The 25,581-nt window shown below is 41.4% G+C and overlaps 2 protein-coding genes across 6 annotated transcripts in view; one reads left to right on the top strand and one right to left on the bottom strand.

The window, feature by feature from the left end:
* Positions 1 to 25,581, top strand: part of slc4a5b (solute carrier family 4 member 5b) — a 44,302-nt gene that overhangs the window by 17,937 nt on the left and 784 nt on the right. Inside the window, exons 8-31 of one of the 5 annotated variants that reach the window (XM_024299036.2) lie at positions 1,352 to 1,507; positions 1,682 to 1,789; positions 3,483 to 3,538; positions 6,978 to 7,135; positions 7,209 to 7,296; positions 7,366 to 7,520; positions 8,348 to 8,473; positions 8,693 to 8,867; positions 8,937 to 9,070; positions 9,142 to 9,322; positions 11,451 to 11,541; positions 12,235 to 12,293; positions 14,787 to 14,978; positions 16,044 to 16,157; positions 16,298 to 16,411; positions 17,613 to 17,774; positions 17,873 to 18,051; positions 18,142 to 18,214; positions 18,294 to 18,362; positions 19,174 to 19,347; positions 19,547 to 19,711; positions 22,364 to 22,452; positions 22,654 to 22,706; positions 24,656 to 24,742. In XM_024299036.2, coding sequence (XP_024154804.1) covers positions 1,352 to 1,507; positions 1,682 to 1,789; positions 3,483 to 3,538; positions 6,978 to 7,135; positions 7,209 to 7,296; positions 7,366 to 7,520; positions 8,348 to 8,473; positions 8,693 to 8,867; positions 8,937 to 9,070; positions 9,142 to 9,322; positions 11,451 to 11,541; positions 12,235 to 12,293; positions 14,787 to 14,978; positions 16,044 to 16,157; positions 16,298 to 16,411; positions 17,613 to 17,774; positions 17,873 to 18,051; positions 18,142 to 18,214; positions 18,294 to 18,362; positions 19,174 to 19,347; positions 19,547 to 19,711; positions 22,364 to 22,452; positions 22,654 to 22,660 — 2,825 coding nt within the window. In that variant the 3' untranslated portion in view covers positions 22,661 to 22,706; positions 24,656 to 24,742. Of the gene's footprint in view, positions 1 to 1,351; positions 1,508 to 1,681; positions 1,790 to 3,482; positions 3,539 to 6,977; positions 7,136 to 7,208; positions 7,297 to 7,365; positions 7,521 to 8,347; positions 8,474 to 8,692; positions 8,868 to 8,936; positions 9,071 to 9,141; positions 9,323 to 11,450; positions 11,542 to 12,234; positions 12,294 to 14,786; positions 14,979 to 16,043; positions 16,158 to 16,297; positions 16,412 to 17,612; positions 17,775 to 17,872; positions 18,052 to 18,141; positions 18,215 to 18,293; positions 18,363 to 19,173; positions 19,348 to 19,546; positions 19,712 to 22,363; positions 22,453 to 22,653; positions 22,796 to 24,655; positions 25,465 to 25,581 lie in introns of those variants that run through there. The other 4 variants (XR_004948821.1, XM_024299034.2, XM_024299035.2 and 1 more) reach the window with 4 other exon arrangements.
* Positions 25,251 to 25,581, bottom strand: part of ubc (ubiquitin C) — a gene marked incomplete in the record, with an annotated part of 2,044 nt that continues 1,713 nt past the window's right edge. The window contains 1 exon segment of the mRNA XM_024299039.2: positions 25,251 to 25,581. Within this exon segment, the coding sequence (XP_024154807.1) occupies positions 25,430 to 25,581 (152 nt within the window).

Here is a 25,581-nt window from a genome sequence, read left to right as displayed (position 1 = left end):
AGTACTGGTCCGGTAACACTCAACATCCCGAGGATTGGGGACCCCGGATTAGTGTAATCCTGTCTGTGACCCGGTACCAAGAAGCCTTTGGACCCCCAAAATATGAGAACCCTAATTTCATGGGAATAGCCAGCACATTAAAAAAGTTGGGGACACCCAAAACGTCAAAAATGACACGGAGGTGGCCTGAAAAGCTTTGGTCCAATGGGGAGCCACGCCCTCCAGCACCACACCTGAAAGAAATCAAAGACAGACACACAAACATTGATCCACCAAATACACAGAAGTCCCACTCTGACAGAAAATACACAAAAAAAGAAAAAAACTAATAGCCGTAACAAAGTATATGCCATTTACCATTTTACCATCTTCAGATCATTGTAAAGGTAGGCAGAGGAATCTTACATGCTCAGATATTTAGAATTTCCCCCCAGTTTGAAGGTAATAAAGAGCTGAGTGTCATCTGCATAGAAGCTGACCTTTAAGACGAGGAGCTGAAAACTAAGAAACGAATCATTGAAATTTCTTGTGAACCGTCAATTTTAATTTGTGCTAAATAAAATGTAACAGATACATTTGGTCCAAACTAAGGTATTTTACTATGTTTTGGAAATAGAATGAATCATCCACTGAGCAGTGAGGATTTGTTGACATGGAGTTGGGAATGCTTTGCCAGATCACTGACACCCCCACAGACATGACAGGAGGGGCACTTCACCGCCTTTCTTCATCCTTTGATGCCCCGTCATTCTATAAAAGGACTCAGTAGACCTTCTTGACTGTCTACCTTTCTTCCAGAGTCCGGTCTTTATGATTCAGAGCTTTGAGGCCAAACTCGTCTTTTTGAGATCACATCACCATTTAATGTCAATCCCTGAAGTTTCCTCTGATTGTTGGTGTGGAAATGCTCTTTTTATCTTCTGCTCTCCATTCAACAGAACTTGTAAATCATTGTAAGATACAGACATTTAGGGGTTGAATTACTGCATTTTTGTCTTGAAGATTCAAAGGATTCAAAGGATTTATAATGTAAGACCAGTGGACAAATTAATGTCACTGGCAGAGATTGGAACTCAGGTCCCGGGGAAAAATACAAACAAACAAATGAACAAATAAATAAAGTAAACATATAGACTGGTTGGTTGTTAAATAAGTAAAAAAGTGATAAATAAATCACTTTTTCAGTTGTAAACTCACTATCCAATAGTGGAGTGTTACCTTACAGTTTATGTTTGTTCTCAAAAACTGGAGTTATTCAAATTTTTCAAACATTAGTGTTTTAAGATGCAGCAAATATGTATTGATCAACATTTTTGTTGGAGCTAAACTGGGACTTGAACTTTCCCCGCAGAGGAGATCGTGGATCGTCAGATAGTTGACGGCCTCGTTCCACCTGATCTGAAGGAGAAGATCATCTTCGTGCTGCTCAGGAAGCATCGCCACCAAACCAAGAAACCAATCCATCGCTCACTGGCAGACATCGGAAAGTCCTCCAACACGGCCGCCAGTAAGTCTGCATCTTCAGCGGCTGATCAGCAATCATGGACCAACGCGTCTTGACTTCTGCTCATCCTCATGCTTCCTCTGTTTTCTGCCATGTTGATCTCCATCTGCTTGACCTCTCCTCGTCCAATCAACTCTTCTGTGCTCGTTGTGTTCTCATCTGCTGCTGCTCTGTCAGACCGTAGTCCTCATGTTAATCTGAGTCGTAGTACTAGTTCAGCTTCTGGGATCCACCGCTCCACAGAAGACCTACGCTCTCGGCAGTCAAGCAGCCTTGGCCGCCTGCGTGAGTCTCAACACCCACACCAACTCGCACACGTCAAAGTCTGCTAGTACCTGTTACGGTTTACACTGCGGTTCCCGGGGTGAACCATAATCTGGTTTTCAAAGAAAAAGTACTTTAAGTCATTTCAGATTAACCTTTATGGTAGGAAGCTAATGCTACCCAACATGCTTTGGTTTTTATGGCCTTATCATTGCTTGAACAAACACTCAGTTGATCTCCTGAGTTCTGCTGGAGCCTCAGATATCAGGGTCACAAAAATCTGAATCTGAATGTTGCAGACATGAATATGTCTATAAACTGAGGAGAATTCAGCAGCAGAAAACATGAGAGAGAAAAATCATAGTGAGATTTCCTCGACTAATCGTGGTGACCCACTGATGGCTCACCACGATTAGTCGACTAATTGACTATTAAAATAGTCGACTAAGTTAATAGTCGATTAGTCGTTACTTTATATTATATGGAGTCAGAGTGTAGTAAAGTTCAGCACCAAAAAATGCTCTTTTTTAATTATTTGAGTCAGTGAGACCAAAACTTTACCTTTAGTGAAAAATAGTTTCAGATGCCGACTTCATTAGAGAGATCAGGAATGTACTTTCCATCAAACTCATTTTGACAGGTGACCTTTGACCCTAAATAACCTTTATATATAAAGCTGATGTTAAATCGTTACGTCATCTTGAGGGGCGGGGCACCTGTCAAAAGGAATTTGATGGATGGTGTAGGGTCAAAGGTCACCTGTCAAACAGAGTTTGATGGATGGTGTAGGGTCAAAGGTCACCTGTCAAAACGAGTTTGATGGATGTTGCAGGGTCAAAGGTCACCTGTCAAACAGAGTTTGATGGAAAGTGTATTCCTGGTCTCTTTCATTTGATTTGATCTTGTTTTAATCCCAGAAACTAATGAAGTACAGAGGCTGCATGATTCATTAAAAGTTTAATAAACTATTGTCTTAATTATCTTTATTTTTAGTTCATTTAAAGTTAATGATGGTTAAGATGTGTGCTTTACATCCACTTGAAGAATGACCCGATTAGTCGACTGATAAAATAATGGTTTGTGGCAGCACTAAACACGCCGAGACTCTGGGCAGGCAGGAACCAGGCAGCCACACTATAATTGTACTGCACCTCTAAAATCAAAGTCAGGAAGAACATTACTATTCCTCAACGAAAGGATCAGAGAACTTCTCCTCTACAGACGTCTCCCAAACCCTCATCTCTAATTCTTGACATTTTGCTTGAATGTGTGTTTTAATCAAGCTAACTGCATGGTTTCAGTTGCTTTCCGTGTGCGTCTGTGTTCATCTAACTGCTGACATCACGACTGTAAATGTTGGGAATAACGTGTTTACTTAAGAGATTTCCAGCCCCTCTGCTGGTTTCTCCTGTGACCCATCGGGTTTAACGGGATTACTGGAGGATTTTCTGTAGTTCTCTGTTCTTTTTCACTTCCTCTGCTATTCTATTAAAATCAGCTCAAAGGAAAAAATGTTTGCTGCGAGGATGTAATCCTCTGTGTAGAAAAGGTAGTGTGTAACTTTCAGTGCTGTCAGCGCAACTAAAGTAGACCCAATTTTGATTTGTTTTTAGTAACTTGTGTGTTTTCTTTCTAAAACACTCCAGCTTTGAAATGTGATGTCATGAGTTGTTTCAGTCTGTACATGATTTCTGATGACGGTCTCTCCTTCCAGATCCGTTTCAGAGCCGAAGCATGAACGACATCTCAGACACTCCCAGCACAGACCAGGTAGGTCCTCTTGAGTTCTGAGGTCAGTGCAATCTAATAATCCAACAGATGCGCAGCTCCAGGCTTTAAGGTCAGGGGTGTCAAACTCAATCGCACAAGGGGCCAAAATCCAAAACACACCTTAGGTCGAACAGGATAAACATCTATTGGACACATTTTTAAAATTTTAAAACCGCAACTTTTTAACATAATTATGAACTAGATATATAGCATTATCTTTGATAATGCTAGTGTGAATGCTGTAAGCTGAATTTGGCCACTGAAGATGTTAGCGTTGATAGCTAAAAAAACTAAAATTAATAGCTAAAAATGCTAACGCTGCTAGCTGAAATCACTGAGGGCAATGGCTGGAAAGGCTGAAGCTGATAGCCAGCTAAAATATTAGCTAAATGACAAAATTAGCCTAAAAAAACAAACAAAAAAAGGTTAGGTTACCCACGATCTACCCTAGCATGTAGCTGAAAAATTGCTAAACTTCAAAATAGACTAAATAAATGTTAGTAAATGTCAAAAAAATCCAAAAAGCTGCAGAATGCTAATTTAAAAAATGTTAAAACCATAGCTTTTTAACATACTTATGAATAATAAAAAGGAAAAAAAATGATATAAAATTTTAAAAATAATACATATATAAAACAATAAAAAAATTAATGTATTCCAAAATAAATCAACTTAAACCTTAAATAACTTTCAATATTTTACTCTCCATAAAAATATATTTTGTCAAAATTATACAAGTTAGAAATAAGATAACATCGGGTCATTAACAACAATAAAATGATCTGGAGGGCCGGATAGAATTATCCGGAGGGCCGGATCCGGCCCCCGGGCCTTGACTATGACACGTGCTTTAAGGGCTGCAATTATGCATTTTTCTTACATACCCCGACTGTGGCATGTTCTAATGGGCTGGACACACCTGAAGCAGGTAATCACACATGAAGACAACACATTGGTCCTCGAGGCCTGGAGTTGTCCTAACATTTGTTTTGGTAGATTTATTCACTTTTACAAGAAATGCATTTATGGTCAGGTTCCAAAAACAATAAATTTTCTAGTAAGATTGAATTCATGAAAACTCTGGGAAGTATTATTTAGTCAGATTTTTTTATTTTATTTTATTCTACCTCAAATGTATGTCTTATTAGTGATGTTTTTTTTAATTGGCAGGTAGGTAAACTTATTAATACATAAAACTCTATCTCTACTTTATCCCACCCAATGGACTGTCTTTAGAACATTGTTAAGTAGAGTAGAAGAATCTTACATGCTCAGATATTTAGACTTTTCCTCCAGCTTGAAGGTAATAAAGAGCTGAGTGTCATCTGTAGACGAGGAGCTGAAAAACCAAGAAACAAATCTTGGAAGTTTCTTGTGAACCATCACTTTTTGTTTACGCTAAATAAAACGTAACGTATAAATTTAGTTTAAAACAAGCTATTTTTGCTGTTTTGGAAACAGAAGGAATCCTCCACTGAGCAGTGATGCTTGGGAATCAAACCCACAGCTGCTGTTCTCATCCCTGGTTCTTCAGCTTGTTTTCCAGGACTATGTCCAAATTCCCTCACAACTTAGTGCACTATGTATGGCGTTTACCATTTTTTTTTTAATTTTCTACAATTCAAAAATCCGACCCGGGAAAATACCCAGAAGTCTCGGGAAAATACCCAGAAGTCTCTGGAAAAGCTGGCGTCTCTTCATTCCAACATCCCTTATTGTGGACTTTCCAACAAAAATGTTCCTAATGACAAATATGTCTGATGCAAAACAAAATGATTAATTTCAAGGCTGATAAACTACCTTTAGTCCCAAAAACGATCTGGACCGGAGCTTCAAACGGACCGACAGAGTCCTGCACTCATGTGACCCCTCCGTCTTTGGGACCCGAACGCTTTGATCTGAGGCGTGAGGCAGTCATAGGGTAAAGATTGGAGCGCCTTGTTTACAGGAACGAGGAACAAGACGTCCGCGCGGTCGGAGTGAAAGGCGAGCGGCGGCGGAATTGACTCTGAAAGCGGCATTAACAGATTATGAGGAGATTTTAATTTAAGCACCCACCACTCCACTGCCACGTGCTTCCTCACTGAGGAAGAGGAGGAGGAGAAACAACGTTTTTAAATCTGCAACAAAACATGTTTGTTTTTTTGGTTTTTGGTAAAAAAAAAAATAAAGAAACTCTAAAACTCTAAAAGCTTTTAATTTGTACAATTCAGATTTAGGGATGCTTGAAAAAAAAGTATCATTTTTATATTAACTTACATTTAAAAAAATACACAATTGTTGTGCAGATAGATCGCAGAGGGACAAACCAGGCTTTATTTTTTGAATCTAGACGACAATATCATGAATTTGGCCAAACGTCTCTGAGGAGAACAGGCTAAGACGACGGTTCATTTTAGTGACAGAGCACCAAAAATATGTGGATTATCTCATATCCTAAAGCTACTGCAAAATTGAGATTTTATATTAAGTTAAATGAATCTCTATCATCCTCCACGGACAACCCAAAAACCTGACAACCGCGTACCGTACGGTGTGACTACGGCTTAAGTACCAAAAACATAGAAGAGATGGATGGATGGATGATGGATGATGGATGGATGGATGGATGTATGTATGGATGATGGATGGAGGGATGGATGGATGTATGGATGGATGATGGATGTATGGAGGGATGGATGGATGTATGGATGGATGATGGATGGATGGATAGATGATGGATGGATGGATGTATGGAGGGATGGATGGATGGATGGATAGATGATAGATGGATGGATGGATGGATGGATAGATGATAGATGGATGGATGATGGATGGATGGATAGATGATGGATGGATGGATGTATGGATGTATGGATGGATGATGGATGGATGTATGGATGTATGGATGGATGATGGATGGATGTATGGATGTATGGATGGATGATGGATGGATGGATGATGGATGTATGGATGGATGGATGGATGGATGGATGGATGTATGGATGGATGGATGGATGGATGGATGGAGGGATGGATGATGGATGGATGGATAGATGATGGATGGATGGATGGATGTATGGATGTATGGATGGATGATGGATGGATGGATGGATGTATGGATGTATGGATGGATGATGGAGGGATGGACGGATGGATGATGGATGGATGGATGTATGGATGATGGATGGATGGATGATGGATGGATGGATGATGGAGGGATGGATGGATGGATGGATGGATGGATGGATGGAGGGAGGGATGGATGGAGGGATGGACGGATGGATGGATTAAATCTAGCTGAGAGCAGATTCATTCTTGTGATCCGGTTTCAGTCTCAGGTTCTTCTCCACATAATTTGAAGAGAACGACGTCGAAGGAATGATGGAAAATGTCACGACGTTCCGAGGGATTCAGACACATGTAAACAGGAGTTGTTTGGATCTCGTTTCCCTTCCAGCTGAAGAACAAGTTCATGAAGAAGATTCCTCGTGACGCCGAAGCCTCAAACGTCCTGATCGGGGAGGTGGACTTCTTGGACAAACCGTTTGTGGCCTTCGTGCGTTTGGCTCAGGCCACGACTCTGGGGGGGCTCACCGAGGTTCCCGTCCCAACCAGGTGATGGTCCTCAGTCTCCCGCTCCTCCATCCTCCCTGGATCTGTCTGAATCCTCCATCGTCTCTCCTGACAGGTTCCTCTTCATCCTGCTGGGGCCTCAAGGGAAAACCAAATCCTACAATGAGATCGGCAGAGCCATCGCCACCCTCATGGTGGACGACGTGAGCGACGGCCAAACGGGTCTCGGGGCGCCTGCGATACTTCTGTTCTTAGTTCTCCTCTCTCTGCAGCTGTTCAGCGACGTCGCTTATAAAGCGAGGGAGCGAGAGGACCTGATCGCAGGAGTCGACGAGTTTCTGGACGAGGTGATCGTTCTCCCTCCAGGAGAGTGGGACCCCAAAATACGCATCGAACCCCCGAAGAAAGTCCCGTCAGCTGAGATGAGGCACGGCGACTCAGTCTTACTCTGGATTTGTGTCTATGATGATTTCAGTTCATTCTAAGGGTTTGGTCGGATAGTAAATTCAGTGAAAGTTTTTTTACACCCATAATTTAAAATTTTCTGTCATTTTGAATTAAAAATTAATTTTCTAATTTAAAAATAAATTATGGAATTTCAATTTGCAATTGAGGTTTTCAATGTAAAATCTAATTTTACAATTTAGAATTTAATACAAAAAATCGCATTTCAATCTTAAAAGTTTAAAAAGTAAAAATTTGAAGGAAAAAAAAATCATCTGCAATTATAATTCAAAGGAAAATGAATTTTGAAATTTACAATTCAATTACTAAAAATCATTTCAATGCATTGTTTGTTTTAAATTCATGTTAAACTTACTTAAAAATCAATTGAATTTTAATATGAGAAATCTTTTTCTTTTTTTTTTTGGTCAAAATTCAAATTAAATTACAAACCATGAATTTAATTATTAATTTTTATGAGATTTTATAGTAAGTTAAAATAAATCTATTTTCAGAATGAAAGGTCAAATTACGTTTTTAAATTGTAAATTTTGAAATGCATTTTAACTGTTTTTTAATTGAATATTTTCATTTTTAAAATGTCTGCTTTAATTGTGTTTTTCATGCTGAATTTTAAACTATGAATAGAAAACTGAATATTACCTTGAATTATGGGTAAAAATAAAACCTCAACAGGATTCAATGGAACTGTCCTCATACCCTTTTATCCACCACTGAAGAAGAAGACGGAGCTCAGGTTGTGTTTCTGCCAATCTTGTGTCATCCAGAGCTTTTGTGTCTCCTGACCAGGAAGTCGGTGTTGAACCTGAACGAGCTCGGCCAGATGAACGGCTCGGCTGGTGGAGCGGCTCCAGGAGAGGACGAGGAGCTTCCTGCTCCCCACGAGCTCGGAGAGGAGCTGAAATTCACCGGGAGGTATGGAGGAAGAGGGATGTCTAAGCGTTGGTGGTGTTCAAAGACCTCCAGTGTTTCATTTCAGTGATGAAGTCTATAGACTTTAACCCTCTAACATCTGAGGCATCGTCGGTGACGCTCAAACACAAAATCTTTAAGATATTGTAACTTTAACCGTTAACACGGTAATTCCTGACCAGTTGAGTTGGGGTCAAAGCTTCCTCTGCTTTCTTCCGACAGGATTGGCGGTGGATTGTGGCTCGACATCAAAAGGAAGATTCCATTCTATTGTAGCGATATCTACGATGGCTTCCATATCCAGTCCATTTCTGCAGTGCTCTTCATCTACCTGGGCTGCATTACCAACGCCATTACCTTCGGAGGCCTGCTGGGAGATGCTACAGACAACTACCAGGTCTTCATCCCTGCAGTACCTGACATCCCTAAACGCCTCCCGTGTGTCTCATCCTCTCCGTCTCCTCAGGGAGTCATGGAGAGCTTTCTCGGCACTGCTCTGGCGGGAACCGTCTTCTGCCTGTTCGGTGGACAGCCCCTCATCATCCTCAGCTCCACTGGACCCATTCTCATCTTTGAAAAACTTCTGTTTGAGTTCAGCAAGTAAGACGAGCACAAAGCGGTAGGTAACGGAAACGCCGTCCGTCTCTGAGCGCCGCTGGCTGCCCCCACAGGAGCAACGGCGTGGACTACATGGAGCTCCGTCTGTGGATCGGCCTTCACTCCTGTCTGCAGTGCTTTGTTCTGGTGCTGTCCGACGCCAGCTACATCATCAAGTACATGACCCGCTTCACGGAGGAGGGCTTCTCCAGCCTCATCTCCTTCATCTTCATCTCTGATGCCATCAAGAAGATGGTGAGGGACTTCTATGTACCTCGTCAGGATGTTTGAATCTCTAACCCAGTGTTTTTAGAGTGCTGTGACAGATGTTTAGGTGTGCCGTGAGAGATGTTCAGGTGTGTCATGGGAGATGTTCAGGTGTGTCGTGAGAGATGTTCAGGTGTGTCGTGAGAGATGTTCAGGTGTGCTGGGAGAGATGTTCAGGTGTGCCGTGACAGATGTTCTGGTGTGTCGTGAGAGATGTTCAGGTGTGTCGTGGGAGATGTTCAGGTGTGTCGTGAGAGATGTTCAGGTGTGTCGTGAGAGATGTTCAGGTGTGTCGTGAGAGATGTTCAGGTGTGCCATGAGAGATGTTCAGGTGTGTCGTGAGAGATGTTCAGGTGTGTCGTGAGATATGTTCAGGTGTGTCGTGAGAGATGTTCAGGTGTGTCGTGAGAGATGTTCAGGTGTGCCATGACAGATGTTCAGGTGTGTCATGAGAGATGTTCAGGTGTGTCGTGAGAGATGTTCAGGTGTGTCGTGAGAGATGTTCAGGTGTGCCGTGAGAAATTATTCATTTTCACTGATCTAAAACCTTTTCTATCACCAGGAGATCTGCTCTGTTTTCATCTAAACAGGCTCTGATGAAGCACTGAATAGTTGGGAATTTGAAAGAGCATAAAATACTTTTATTTTATTTGTGTTTGATTCCAATAAAGACTTTTTGATAAGAATGACATTCCCACAATTAAGCCACAGCTGTATGGAGCTAAATCAGGGCCAATATTATTTGAAATGGAAATAAGATATTTTGAAAAAAATATTAATGTTTGGCCAAAAAATAGGTCTCAAAACTCAAAATTTCAATTTCAAAACTTTTTTTTTCAGTTTCAAAACTTTGTTTTTGTTTACGAATCTGAAAGTTTCAGTTACAAAACTTTTGGCCCTCTTGTGGCGCGTTGGGGCGGGGCTAAACAGCCATTTTCTGACAGTAATTATTACAGTTCTCACTCATCAGAGTCAGTGAATGCACCGGGACTGAAGTTCCGCCCCTCATCGATTTTGATTGGTCCTCGTGTTAGCCCCGTCCCAACGCACCACAAGAGGGCCAAAAGTTTTGTAACTGAAACTTTCAGATTCATAAACGAAAAAAAAAGGTTTGAAATTGAAATTTTGAGTTTTGAGAACTATTTTTTTGGCCAAACATTAATATTTTTTTCAAAATATTTTATTTCGGTTTCAAATAATATTGGCCCAGATTTAGCTCCATACAGCTAGCTGTTTTTGGAAAAGTTCCGCCCCTCCAACTGTCTCCACCAATCATTCTTGGAGGTTAAATCATGTCATCAATCTGACCAATCAAAAATTGTTAACATCAAACACTTTTTTGTTCTCATGACGTCTCTCAGTTCCAACTAAAATATCATCTAAAGTTCGTGTTATCCGTGAAAAAGTGAACAATATAATGAAGCTCAGAGACGTGAGTTTGTCCAGCTTGAGTGTCAGTTTTTGAACTGCATCTCCCACAATGCATTGGGTTAAAGTGACAGCACGTCTGCACTATCCCACTAAAATAAAACAATTTATTCACCCAAAAATAAATAAAACATTTTTTGTTAGAGTAACATTTTGTACTAAGACTAAATAAAAAATAATAACACTTCAAAATGTTCACTTTTTGTGTTATAACTGAACATATACATGAATGTTTTTTTTTTGTGTGTAAAAAAACAAGCATGTTGTGATCATATAATTGTTCAAAAATTATATTTGCTCTGGCACAAACATTTAAAGAAATATTTTAAAAATTACTCTTTGTAAAGAATGTATTATTGTTTTTTTATGAGGTCACATTAAATCACATATTAATACATTTATTAATAAAACGAAAAACAACTACTTGAGAAAATTTTCAACCAATTTAGTTGAAAATTATTATAGAAATATTTTATTACAACATTTGCTACTTCCAGCTTTTCTGCCTGAATTATTACAAAAAGTTGTTTTGAGACTTTGTAGGGACTGAACCTCAATACAGACTATAGAGGTTCTCCTGTTTAACACGTTTGGATGCTGCTGTGCTGCAGAAGTTTTGTCAGGAGAAAAGTGTACCTTGGCTCAAAAAGGCTGAAAAACTCTGATGTAACCCGTCTATGTTCCACAGGTCTCGTGCTTCAAGTACTATCCAATCAACCAGGGCTTCAAACCGGACTACATCACCTCCTACAAGTGTGAATGCATCGCCCCGGACCAGGGTGAGTCTTCAAACCTTCAAGGGCGTCAATCGTCCATTCCAGGACCTTCAAGGAAAGTCAAGGGAGACATTGAGTGAATCTCCTTTAACCTCTGAACTCCAAAGCCTTAGCTCCTTCGATTACATTGCATTTTGTGCTAATCTTTTTTATTTCATTACACTCAAAAGTTAAGAGCAAACAAACATGTTTAGGAATAGTTGTTAATTCATGTTTTACATTTAGATTTACTGTGAAACAGACCTTTTTCTCAGCCATTTTTAATCATGGAGTTTGGTAGGGCGAAGTGGGAAAAGCGACATTCACCTTTTTGGTCCCATTTGTTGCCGTATTTTAACCTCAAACCCACAACCTCCCGGCTTCAGGACCAACACTCTACCATAAATTTCTTGAAAATTTTCATTTTTTCCACGTTTGCAAAAAGAAAAAGAAAAAATGAGCTGATTCGAGACTTCAATGCAAACCTGCAGTTTTCTGATCAGAACTTCAACAAAAGTCTCGTTCTTATCTAATGGAAGCTAATGTTTGTTCTTCACTCTGCTGATTTTTGTGTTTGCTTTGTTTCTGCTTCGTTCTCGGATGGCGTCTGAAAAAGTGAGTCTGCGTTTGTGATGAACCTGACGGAGGCGGAGTCTCTGACATTCAGGGAAACGGTCATTTGTTTGAACGCTGAAGACTTTGTTTTGTCCTCCTCAGAATCTGCGCTGGGCTTGAATGTTTCAGCTCCGCTGGCAGACGATAACATGACTCTGCTGGTAAGTGACAGAGGACACGGGAGGGTCAGAATACCGCCGGCGTCCCCTGGGTTCAGACGCCTCATTGGTTGTTTTTCACAACAGATTCTGAGCCGTTTTTCAGAATATTCAGCCACAGGAAAACAGAAATTTGAATTTCAATGCACATATTTGGTCAGACGTATAATTTCCAGAATATTATGTTTTTTTTTTCCCCTAAAGGGAAGCTGTAAGAAAGAAGGCACAATACGGAAAATGTATTCTGAAACATCAGACAGAAAAAGGTTTTCTTCCTCATCTTGGTGAGGCGTTCAGGAGCAGAGAAAGTGATGGTATTTTTTTTATCTGAGCCGAGGCACACAGCCGAGTTTAAACGTCGCTCCCAAACACCACAAAGCTTTGAAAACAAGACAACCTCCAGCTGAAGCGGAGAGTTCATGAATAAAACAAGGAGGTGGAGGTGTTTCTGAGGAAACATCTCTGGTTATCACAAAAGAGCCAGACGCTTTGACGTGATGGAAGCATCTGCAGCCTGGAGGCAGGAAGCTCCGAGGCAGGAGTGTCAAAGTCAATCACAGGGGGGCCGAAATGGAAAACACGCCTTGGGTCGCACAGGATCAACATTTATTAACTCTGTAACTACATGTTTTAAAAAAAACACAATTTTTAACATAATTAGGAACTAGATGGATAACATTACCTGTGATAATGCTAGTGTGAAAACTGGAAGATGAATATGGCCACTGAAGCTGATAGCCATCTAAAATATTAGCTAAATTAGTCCAAAAAACTTAGGTTAGCCAAAACAGCTAGCATGTTGCTAAAATATTAGCTAAGCTCCAAAACAGCTAGCATGTTGCTAAAATATTAGCTAAGCTCCAAAAGAGCTTAAAAAAAGCCCCAAATAGCTAGTTTGTAGCTGAAATATTAGCACAACCTTAAAACTGCCTAAAAACAAAAAAAATATCCAAAACAGCTAGCATGTTGCTAAAATATTAGCTAAGCTCCAAAACAGCCAAAGAACAAAAAGAAAAAAAAAACACAAAAATATCCAAAACAGCTAACATGTAGCTGAAATATTAGCTAAACTCCAAAACTGCCTAAGAATTTCAGTAAATGCCAAAATAGTCCAAAAATCCAGCAGAGTGACAATTTTTTAACATAATTATAAAAAATAAAAAGGCAGGAATATTATTCCAGAGTAAATTAACTTTTCAACTTTCAATATTTTAATCTCCATAAAAATATATTTTTTCAAAATTATACAAGTTAGAAAAAAGCACAAGATAACATCGGTCATTAATAACAATAAAATGACCTGGAGGGCCGGATCCGGCCCCCGGGCCGTGACTTTGACACATTTCCTCCAAGGTGTTCCTGGAATCTCCAGGTTGTTCTTTGGGTTCAGTTCTTCCATTGAACGTCTGACACAATCCGGTGAATTCCATCCAGGTCAGATTTCAACTTCAAGAAGTAAAACTCGCTAAATGTGATTCCTTTCCTTTATTAAGCCTTAAATTCGGAGTAAAATCTTCTCAGGATGTTAGACGATCAAAGAATCCCAGGTAACAAAACTGAATTAGGACATTATTACAATGTAATTCAATACTTACTATCTGGTGTTCAACAGTTACTAACCAGATACAAATTATTATTCTTTTTGGTCAGTAACTGGTACGCACCAGATAGTAACTGATTTTTTTTATTTTTAGTTGAAGTCTTTACTTAAATTAAAATAACTAATTGAAAGAAATACGCTAAATAAAACTGTATTTATTCCTTCTTAATAATTATGTCTGCAATCATTTTAATACTGATCTTAAATTAAAAAAAAGTTACATTTTAAGTCAATTTCCTGAACTTATTTCAAACTTTTAAATAACTTTTAAGAAAAGTAACGTTCTGTGACGTTCTGTATTTTTACGTCACAGTTAGACATACACATACTAGATCTAGTTTGCTCTCATGTAGACGTCTGGGACTCGTCTCCAACCAACGAACCCAAAAATAGAGACGATCTGGACGTCTAACAGGACTGCAGGGTTTGATGGGTAAAATCCCAGTCAGCTTTGGATATTATAGATGTTCAAGAACATTCTATGTCCAGTTTGGATTTCAGATCGTTGGATTTTCATGATCTGGATGGGATTTCCTCTGTCGTCTGCTACAGTAATTTAATGATGAGCTAGAAGAGCGGGACAAAAAGCCCGGGTCAGGTTGATCCCAGCGGAGGTTTGGGTCGATCCCAGATGATGCTGAGAGGATCTTTGGGATCCCTCTGAGTATTAGTCTGTTTGGTTTGAGCCCTTCTTACGTATTTTCTTAAGACACACCAACCACACCAGGTGATCCTCTTCCATCGGACTCTAAGACTCTTTGTTGGTTCTGGATTCTTTTCTTCTGTTATCGCTTGTTTTTTTTCTCTTCTGTCTGTTTCCCCTCCTCTTCCCCGTCCTCCCCGTCCTCTCCGTCCTTCCTTCCCATCCTCTCCTCGCCTCCTCTGTGCCGTCACAGTTTAACTTGACAGATCTGGACTGGAGTCAGCTGAGTAAGAAGGAGTGTGTTAAGTACGGAGGCGCTCTGGTGGGCAGCTCCTGTAAGTACGTTCCTGACCTGGCCCTCATGTCCTTCATCCTCTTCTTTGGAACCTACTCCATGACCGTGTCTCTCAAGAAGTTCAAGTTCAGCCGCTACTTCCCAACGAAGGTAAGGAAGGTTGTTGGAGAGCTCCGTACCTCTGACCCTGCATGTGGTCCTCCCAGTTTAAACTGACCTGTCTTCACCTCTAGAGCTGCCGTCACACCGGCTCACGTTCACGAGTGTTTCTTGCATTCGTCATTCGCAGATGTCCGTTGAGGATCTCTGCTCTTTACATGAATTCGGTTTGAGCTGTTCAGAATGTTTGCTTACTTTGACATTTCTGACCAAACCTCTTCCAAATGTAGGCGTGGCCAATGCTAGTAGAAAAAGGTGTGAGCGCGTCGGGCTGAACGTGCATTCATGACAGCATGTTCTTGAATGGTCAACACATGCCCGGCGTGAAAGTAGCTTTAGAGGATCCACAATGATTGGTTGAACCATCAGGCATGACCTAACGGCTCCGTTTCACGGTCTGACTTCACTCTCATGGAATCAGACTTTGTTTTTGGAACGTCTCCATGAGGCAGCGGCCGAACCTGATGGTCTACGTCCCATCGGAGGTCAGGAAGTGAGGGAGGTAAACTGGCAGGTGATTGGACGGGACTGTGTGCCTCACTGTGGGTTAATCTGTGGACTCCTTAGTGAAATCAGCTTGTAACGTGGGTGGGGCCTAGTCCAGCGGTCTTCAACCTGCGGCTCCAGATCCACATGTGGCTCTTTTATCTCTTCATGGAGGCTCTTTGGCCAAACAGAAAATAAGTCAAATAAAAAACAAATAAACAAAGCCCGCATACTAAGACTACCAAGGTCCAATCCCAAACTAAAATAACAAAACCCAGCAGTGTAAGACTGCTGAGGACGAAGATAAAAATTAATAAAAGAAAAATAAAATAGCAAGAAATAAAAGATCCACATGTGGATCTGGAGCCGCAGGTCGCAGACCGCTGGCCAAGTCAAATACAGAAAGCCCAGACACACATGCTGCCTTCAGGTTCAAAACAAAATCTTCACCTAGCTCCTCCTCCAGAGACCTCCTCACTCCTCCTCCAGAGACCTCCTCACTCCTCCTCCAGAGACCTCCTCACTCCTCCCGGAGGCCCTTTCCCACGTCTTCTCCCTGTGTCCCCCCAGCTCCGTGTCCTCATCAGTGATTTCGCCATCATCATCTCCATCCTGGTCTTCTGCGGGCTGGACTGTCTGCTGCAGCTGGACACTCCCAAACTGCATGTCCCCACTGAGATCAAGGTCCTCCGACCCCTGAGACCTTTCCGTCCTCTCTCTGCATGTCCGGACCTTTCTCTCTTTTTGCTGAGCATTGGCAGTAACTTCAATTCTTCTGTTTCTCGTCGATGTTTCTTCGTTCTGGTGTTTGTCCCGATCCATAGATGAGGAAGCTAATCAGTGATTTTGCCATCTTCATGTCAATCATGTCGTTTGTGGGTCTGGATTTGTTGATGGGGTTAGACACTCCCAAACTAATCGTTCCAACAGAGTTTAAGGTAATTGTTTTCTTTTTTAATTCCAGGTAAGAATTTATGATTCTCTGGTTTGCATGTTTGCAGTGATTGAAACTATTGATCAGCTCTTATACATGATCATGATTAGAGAATCATCAAAAACACGTGACACTGTTGGACTAAACGTTAGAGAGTGCAGCAGTTACTGAGGATGTGTTGACATTAGCTTCATGTTAGCTCCTCCTCTGGTCTACAGTTTGGTCTGATTCATTGGAAGGTGTGAAGCCCACCTGAACTGTGATATGAAAGGCTAAATTAGCCCAAACAGCTAGCATGTAGCTAAAATATTAGCTAACTTCTGAAATAGACTAAAAAACTGAAAAAAAGTTTAAAATTAGCTAAAACAGCTAGGATGTTGCTAAAATATTTGCCTAACTCCAAAATGGACTAAAAAACTGGAAAAAAAGCTTAAAGCAGCCAAAACAGCTAGCATGTATCTGAAATATCAGCTAAACTCCAAAATAGACAAAAAAAGAATAAAATTAAAAAGTCTAAATTAGCCAAAACAGTTAGCATGTAGCTAACATTTTACCTAAACTTAAACATAGCCTAAAAAACAAATAAAAGAGAGCCAAATTTAGCCAAAACAGCTAGCATGTGGCTAATATATTAGCCTAACTCCAAAATGGACTAAAAAACAACAAAAAAAAGCCTAACGTAGCCGAAACAACTAGCATGTAGCTGAAATATTAGCTAAATTCCAAAATAGACTAAAAACAATCAGTTAATACCAAAATAGTCCAAAAAGCTAGTAGAGTGCACTTTTTTTATTTAAACCTTTTTACTTTTTAAAATAATTATATATAATAAAAAGGCAGGAATATTATTCCAGAATAAATCAACTCAAACCTTAAATAACTTTCAATATTTTACTCTCCATAAAAATATATTTTGTCAAAATGATACAAGTTAGAAATGAGCTCAAGATAACATCGGTCATTAATAACAATAAAATCAAATTACCTGTATCCGGCCCTCCAGATAATTCTATCCGGCCCTCCAGATAATTCTATCCGGCCCTCCAGATAATTGTATCCGGCCCCCGGGCCTCGACTGTGCCATAAATGATATAAACTTACCTGATGTGTCCTCAGTTTCCTGCTGCACACTCATGATTCTGCCTGAATTGTTTTGTTCCACGTTTTTCTTTGTTCATTTGGCTCGTTGTGCGTTTGTGGCGTAGCCGACACGCATTGACCGCGGTTGGTTGGTGACGCCTTTTGGGAAGAACCCCTGGTGGTGGTACCTGGCCAGCTTCGTTCCAGCTCTCCTGGTCACCATTCTCATCTTCATGGATCAGCAGATCAGTGCCGTGATCGTCAACCGCAACGAAAACAAGCTGAAGGTGTGCGAGGACAAACGGCCTCCTCCAGGTCAGAGATTTCACGTTTTCTGGACTGAAGTCATCGTTTGGTTCTTTTCTGGACCGTCCCGCCTCTGCAGAAAGGCTGTGGCTACCACCTGGACCTGTTCTGGGTGGGGGTGCTGATGGCGGTCTGCTCCTTCATGGGTCTGCCGTGGTACGTGGCCGCCACCGTCATCTCCATCGCCCACATTGACTCTCTGAAGATGGAGAGCGAAACCAGCGCCCCTGGGGAACAGCCGCAGTTCCTGGGAGTCAGGTGAGGCCAAGCTCAAGGTCGTGATGTCACTTCCTGTCTCTGACATTTTTAAAGAGAAGTGGAGAAGTGAAACTGTCATGACGTTTGCAGGGAGCAACGTCTGACGGGAACCTTGGTGTTTGTTCTGACCGGACTCTCGGTCTTCCTCGCTCCGGTCCTGAAGGTCATCCAGGAACTTCCTGTTGCAGTTTTGTCTTTAGTCTCCGCCCCTCGCTTTAACTCTGCTGTTCTGTGTGGTTCAGTACATCCCCATGCCCGTCCTGTACGGCGTCTTCCTCTACATGGGAGTGGCTTCGCTGAGTGGCATCCAGGTACGGACTTCAGGATCAGGGATTTGAGCCTTCCGATTGGCTGTCTAGATCAGGGGAGTCAAACTCAGACCTGGAGGGCCGGTGTGTCCTACATCCAACCTGTCATCGAAGCTCCTTATTGGCCAAACACACCTGATCCAGCTTTCTGGAATTAGCTAATATTTCAGCATTATGCTAGCTGTTTTGGCTAATTTGGCTAATACGTAGCTAATATTTCAGCTACATGCTAGCTGTTTTGGCTAACGAACGATTGTTTTCATTTTTTTTTTTTTGGGCTCATTTGGTATTTTGGTAATATTTTAGCTAGCTATCAGCTTCAAGGTTTTTAGCTATTAGCTTCAGACATTTCAGCTATCAACTTCAGTGTCTTCAGCTTTTAGCTTCAGGGTTTTAGTTATCAATTTCAGCATCTTCAGCTGCCACATTCAGCTTACAGCGTTCACACTAGCATTGCTAATATATCTAGTTTTTTTTAAAAGTTTTTGTATTATTTTTTCTGTGAAGATTACAGAAATGAATTATTTAAAATTTGGCTATTTGTGGCTTTCAGGGGAACCATAAATGTTTACATTTAGGCACTTTTTCTCCTACAAACCGACCCGGTAGCCATCAGAGAAGAGAACAGATATTTGGCCCTCACAAGAACAAGTTTGGGGACCCCTGATCTAGACCTGCATCACTCTGGGTCGCCCGGTCAACCTTAACTAAAGACTTAATCACAAAGGAAGGTTTTGAGTAAACAGAAACCTGCAGAGGAACCAAACATCTGTTTGGACATACCAAGTATGTACTGAAGGTGTTTGTGTCTCAGTTCTGGGAGCGGATCAAGCTGTACCTGATGCCCCCCAAACACCAGCCAGACTTCTCCTTCCTGCGCCACGTCCCCCTCAGACGGGTCCATCTGTTCACGCTGGTCCAGATCGTCTGCCTGGCCGTCCTCTGGATCCTCAAATCCACCTTCTTGGCCATCATCTTCCCAGTGATGGTGAGTGGATCCAGAACCTGAACCACGATAACATCCGTGTTTAAACATTACTGCCCGACTGGTCTCATCACCACGGGACTCTGGCAGAGGAGAGTCTGGACCGACCTTACTGCACACACGTGGAAACATGTGGTTTTGGGGCGCCGTCCATGCCAGAGTAACCGACCCAAACCCTGGCTGTACCAATCGGTCTCTGCAGATTCTGGGTCTGATGGTCGTACGAAAGCTGCTGGATCTGATGTTCTCGCAGCACGACTTAGCCTGGCTGGATGACATCCTACCGGACAAAGACAAGAAGAAGAAGGAGGACGAGAAGAAGAAGAAGAAAGAGAAGAAGGCAGTGGAGCCGGAGAGCGATGAAGAGGTGAGAGAGAGCTGATGGAGGATGCTGTCTGTCTGTCTGTCTGTCTGTCTGTCTGTCTGACTGTCTGTCTGCAGAACGCTGCTTCTTCTTCTCTGGTATCATGGTGTTCATGTGGAGGCTGTCGCTCTCTGACAAATACTCTACATTTCTCCTCTCTGCTCCACAGTGTTGCTGAAAAGGCACTGTAACGCTTCCTTCAGTCTTCTGTCTCCTCCTCTTCCTCAGTCTCTGTAGAGAAACCTTCTGGTCTGTTCCTCCGTCTGAAGCCTCTGCTGCTCTGCTTTTGAACTCTACAGTTCTGAAGTCCTAACCTCCGTTTTTAGGTTTCCTGTGAGACATTCTTGGTTTTCATTCACATTTTCTTCTTGGTTTTCAAAGTTCCAACATGAAACTCGACAATAACTGGATTTGATTTTATATCTTCAACCAACACATTCTCACCTCCAAGTCGTCACATATTGACGTTTGGTTGATGACTCCTTTGCTTTTAAAAACTCGTCGTTTTTTGACGTGCTGGCTCTTCGTAAAATCAAGTGTCTACAACCCTCGGGACGCGGTACCGGACGCAGACTGGTCCTCAGGACGCGTCTAGTAGTGGTACCCAGGGTGCTGTACCAGATGTGGTACCGGATGCAGTACTGGAGGCAGACTGATCCTCGGGTAGCATCAAGTACTGGTACCAAAACCCAGTACTGGTACCCTAACCCGGCACCGGACGCAGTACCAGACAAAGATCGTTACCAGACAAGTTACTGGACCCAAACCGGTACCAGACGCGGTACCAGGCGTAAACGTTTTGGGTGTCTTTAACTTCTCGTCTTTTGACGTGCTGGCTGTTTGTAAAAATCAAGGGTCTACCACCCCCAGGGCTCTGTACAGACACAGTACCAGATGTGAACCGGTACCAGACTCAGTACCTGGCATGAACCAGTACTGGGTTAGGGTACCCTGTACTCCGCGTCCTGGTTCAGGACTGTGGCGGTTCCGATTTAATGGGAACTGCCAGCACGTCAAAAAACGAGGAGTTGGGACACCCGAGACGTTGATTTTTGACACTGGGGGGGTCCTCAACCAAACGTCAACGTGTGACGAGTTGGGTTTCGGTTACAGCCAATAGAATTGTTACAGAACCAAAACCTTGGAAAACTGAAGAAAATGTCTGTTGGTTACCAAGTTTGAACAACCATTGCATTTAGCATTGTTTCAAAGAACTTCACAGATCTGGTGTCTTGCCCAAAGGAACTGTGACTTTCCAGCCGTGGAGTTCAACCTCCAGGCTGACCCGATTTATAGACTTTATGATAGTAAAGAAGCAGAGCATAACTGGCCTTCCATGAAAGGACAATTCAGTGGTTTTATTCCAGCCTGGGCTCCGTTTTCTAGCATTTTTGGGACGTGTTTACTTTGATTCACATTTGGTGACTGCATCCCTGATGCTCATACCTGCAGACGGCATTCTCCCTTTACGGAAAAGTTTATTTTCAGAAAGTAAAGATGAGAATGAAGGATTGATTGAGGAGAATGGCTGACATGGATCTTTAGAACTTGCCGGATCCGGCCCTCCGGGTAATTCTATCCGGCCCTCCAGATCCTTTTATTTTATTGTTATTAATGACCCGATGTTATCTTGTGCTCATTTCTAACTTGTATAATTGTAATAAAATATATTTTTATGGAGAGTAAAATATTAAAGTTATTTAAGGTTTAAGTTGATTTATTCTGGAATAATATTGTTGCTTTTTTATAATCCATAATTATGTTAAAAAGTTACAGTTTAAAGTTTTAAAAATTGGTAACTTTTTGGATTACTTTGTTTTTTTTTTAGGATAGTTTGGAGTTTAGCTAATATTTCAGCTACATGCTAGCTGTTTTGGCTAAACTTTTTTTTAAGCTTTTTTAAGCTAATTTAGGAATTAGCTTACATTTTAGTAGCCGTTTAGCTATTTTTTCCGCTGCATGCTAGCAGTTTTGGCTAATTTAGCCTTTTTTGTTTTAGTTTTTTAGGCTGTTTTGGAGTTTAGGTAATATTTCAGCTGCATGCTAGCAGTTTTGATTAATTTAGGCTTTTCATTTTAAGTTTTTTTAGGCTGTTTTGGATTTAGGCTAATATTTTCATGCTAGCTGTTTTGGATAATTTAGGGTTTTTTCAGTTTTTTACAGTTTTTCAACATTGTAGTTTAGCTATTTTTCAGCTACGTGCTCGCTGTTTTAGCTAACTTAATTTTATTTTTATTTTTTTAGGCTAATTTGGCATTTAGCTAATATTTTAGCTGGCTATCAGCTTTAGCGTTTTCAGCTATCAGTACTAACATCTCTAGTGGTCAAATTCAGCTTCCAGCATTCACACTAGCATCATCACAGGTAATGCTATACAGTATATCTAGTTCATGATTATGTTAAAACGTTACAGTTTTAAAGTTTTAGAAATGTAGTTTCATAGTGTTCAGTAAATGTTTATCCTGTTTGATCTAAGGTGTGTTTTGGATTGTGGCCCCTCATGTGATTGAGTTTGACACTCCTGATTTATGGTGTTTGAACTGAACCAAAGCTCCAAATGTTTTATTGTTTATTATAAGATTATTTAGAGCCCAGGGGGATGAAATCCCTCATTTTCCTGAAAGTTTGTCCTGCATTCCGACTCCTTCCTCTCAGCCCCACAGCTCCACTCCGGTGAGGATTCACATGGAGCCCCTCTCAGAGTCAGACCCCACCCCTGTTAACCCCCCCGCCCCATCGTCTGAGTGAGTACTCCCGCTGCTTGCTGCTCCTCACCTGCCTGATGCTGCCGAGTTCCCACTGAGAACGTGTTTCAGCACCGATTCTGTTCATTTGAGATTCCGCTCCTCCATGAACGAAGACGGATCTGAGAGTTTTTCTTCATCTGACTGTGTTTCTGTGTTTGCTTGCTTGGTGTTGTCCTGTGCTCACGCTGCTTCTTCCAGGAGATGAACCCCTACTCCACAGTCACGTCTGACCAAAATGAGCTTGACCGCAGGTACTGTGTGCTGAAACTGCACGTCCCCTACAGCGATCTGATATACTCGCCCGACAGGAGCGCAGGCTGGGACCACGCCTCCAGGCCGCCACACACATAACTGCAGGACACACTCGTGTCGCATACTGTGATGGATGGAGCTTTAATCGGCTGAAGATAGAGGGGGCCGAGTGTGCTGGAACTACTGCAAGAGTCTTATTAATTTTCCATTTAAATTTAATGTGAATCCCTTTAAGATTTAAAACAGATAAAACTTTTTTCAAAGCCATAAAATAATAAAGAGACGAACTAAAAGTAGTGATCTATAGTGAGAGATTTGTCTCCAACATACTTAAAACTGTTAAGGTGGAGCCACCAAACATCATTGTTCCATTTATATTTCTGCAATGTCACAAATGTGAGGAAACTGACCAAACACCAGATAAGAGCCATTGTCTGTATCTGAGAACTGGACTGAGTGACTCCTCCCCCTTATGTCCCAAACAGGAAGTACCTGCTGGCTCCAAGACTTCAATAGAGAAATAAACTATAAACTATTACTCAGAATAATCAATCTTTCTCTGATATCTTTTCTTAAAATCTTCTTGATAATTACTATTTTTTTATCTAGGGCCAGGAATCAATTCAAAAAATGTAACTAATTAATTGCAAATCTGGGAAAAAATTAATGGTGAAAAATTTTACGTTTTTGTTTTGTTTCCAATTATCTGCAAATAAATGAAATCACACAAAACTGTACATTTAGAACATTTAGTTTTAATTAGTTCTCTCAATCGATTAAACAATTAATCAAACTTTAGTGTTGTGATTAATTACGATTAATCACAATGTTTTACTCTGTAAATTTTATGACAATGTTCAGCTTTTGAACAAAAACCCACCAGAGAGAAAATGTTTTTCATTTTTACTGTCTGAACTTCTTAAACCGAATACCGGATGAGAGCCGTTAGCTGTCTCTGAGAACTGGACTGAGTGACTCCTCCCCCCTGGCGTTCCAAACAGGAAGTAGCTCCATGAAGCCAAAATCCCATAGACTTCTATAGAGAAATAGACGCTGAAAGAAATTGTCACTAAGCAGTGATTGGTCCAATCCGTCTGAGTCCTCGTTTCTATGGCAACCACTCTCACCGATCAGGAGTGAGCTTGTTGGAAGACCACTCCCTTTTAATTGACAGTAGGCTACACAAAATCTGTCAAACGTTTTAGAGGTTGGACATGGGGGCAGCAGGCTCCACCCACTTTTATTGAGGCATCTGATTGGTCAGATTAGGACTTGAAAATCTTACAATTAAAAAAATGAGGATTATAATTTTTTTTTTTTTTTAAAGTATCAGAGCAAGAGATTTTATTCTAACCAACAGAATGAAGTCTATGGGATTTGAACTTCTTGGAGCCACTTCCTGTTTGAGTCACTCAGTCCAGTTCTCCTATACAGTCAACTGCTTCATCCAAATTAATATTGTTTAAAACTAGTACTGTGTCTTAAAGCAACATAGACACTTAAAGGCAGAAAATTATTTTGTTTTGAAAGCAGGAAATGAAAATTGAACAGGCTGTAGACAGAAGTTAGTCTTATATGTAATTTGGTGGTTTTATAGTTTATTCCACAATATATTAACACAAAGACTGAAGCACTAATACATTAGAACTATAGCATGCTGAGATAATGCTTGTAAATCAGTCACTAAATATGCTAAATTCCCAATATTTGATCTTTTGATTTTGTTTAGAACTGTACAAATTGTTGCCTCTAGCGTGCTTTCACATTTAAAGAGCAGCGCCCCCTGCAGGACAAATGCTGAAGCTGAAGAAGGCGACAGTTTGACTTCTCCTCAGCTTCACGTTTGATTTAGAACCTGGAGTCCTCAGTGAAAATGTGATGCTTTAAGCTGACTGCAAACTGAATGTGAGATGGAGAGTAAACGTTTCCCACCACCACTGTTTCCCAGCATCACTCTACACCTGAAGATCTCCTGCCCCCCCTCACCTGATCACTCCCAGAAGGGCCTGCTCGCCCCCCTGGACCCCCAGCGGCCGCCTCACCAGCCCGTCCCCCAGGTCAGCATCCGGGTGGAGTCAGACAGCGAGGAGTCTGGCGTTTACTCCAGAGAGCACCGATACAACCCGTTTGCCCCCGCTGACCCCCCAGCACCACTCGACACCCACAGGGCCCGCCTCAGGGCTCCGCATGCTCGCTTCAGCGACTCCTGTGCAGAAACCATCCTGTGAAGTGAAACTTTGGAGGAAGAGGGTGCAGACTGAACCCAGCTTGGAACCACAGCGCCCTCTAGTGATGTTTCAATGAGTTTCATTTTGAAATGTAAATTATGTGGCTGTGCTTTCATTTTGAAGAAAATGTCAAGTAGACTGAATAAATACAAATTGAGAAATGTTATAATTTAAGGAGCTTAAGCTCATGTTGATCTGCTTTAACCAGAAAAATATTTTAGGTTTTAAACAGTTTTTCCTCAGTATTTGTATTTTTTTGTCTCCCTCCCCTGAGACATTCAACACCCTGACCAGCTTTGAAATGAAACCAGGTACTTGTGCTTTAATTTGCCTTTATTAGCTTGAACACTTTGTAAACAGAAGCAAACATTTTAATTTCAGTTTCACTGAAGAGTAGAGCTCAATTAAAAAAGAATTCTGGAACTGCAAGCTTAAAGGAATGAACTAGTGTGTGAACACCGGCTAAACTTGTTGGCACACAAAGGCGGATTAGTTTAGTTTCCTCCTCTCAGGCGGAGCACCAGGTGGAGGGTGGACTCCTTCTGGATGTTGTAGTCGGACAGGGTGCGCCCATCCTCCAGCTGCTTGCCAGCGAAGATCAACCTCTGCTGGTCGGGTGGGATGCCCTCCTTATCCTGGATTTTGG

The sequence above is a fragment of the Oryzias melastigma genome, linkage group LG12 (assembly GCF_002922805.2).
Source record: "Oryzias melastigma strain HK-1 linkage group LG12, ASM292280v2, whole genome shotgun sequence".
Lineage (NCBI taxonomy): Eukaryota > Metazoa > Chordata > Actinopteri > Beloniformes > Adrianichthyidae > Oryzias > Oryzias melastigma.
This window is presented reverse-complemented; position numbering and strand designations above follow the sequence as displayed.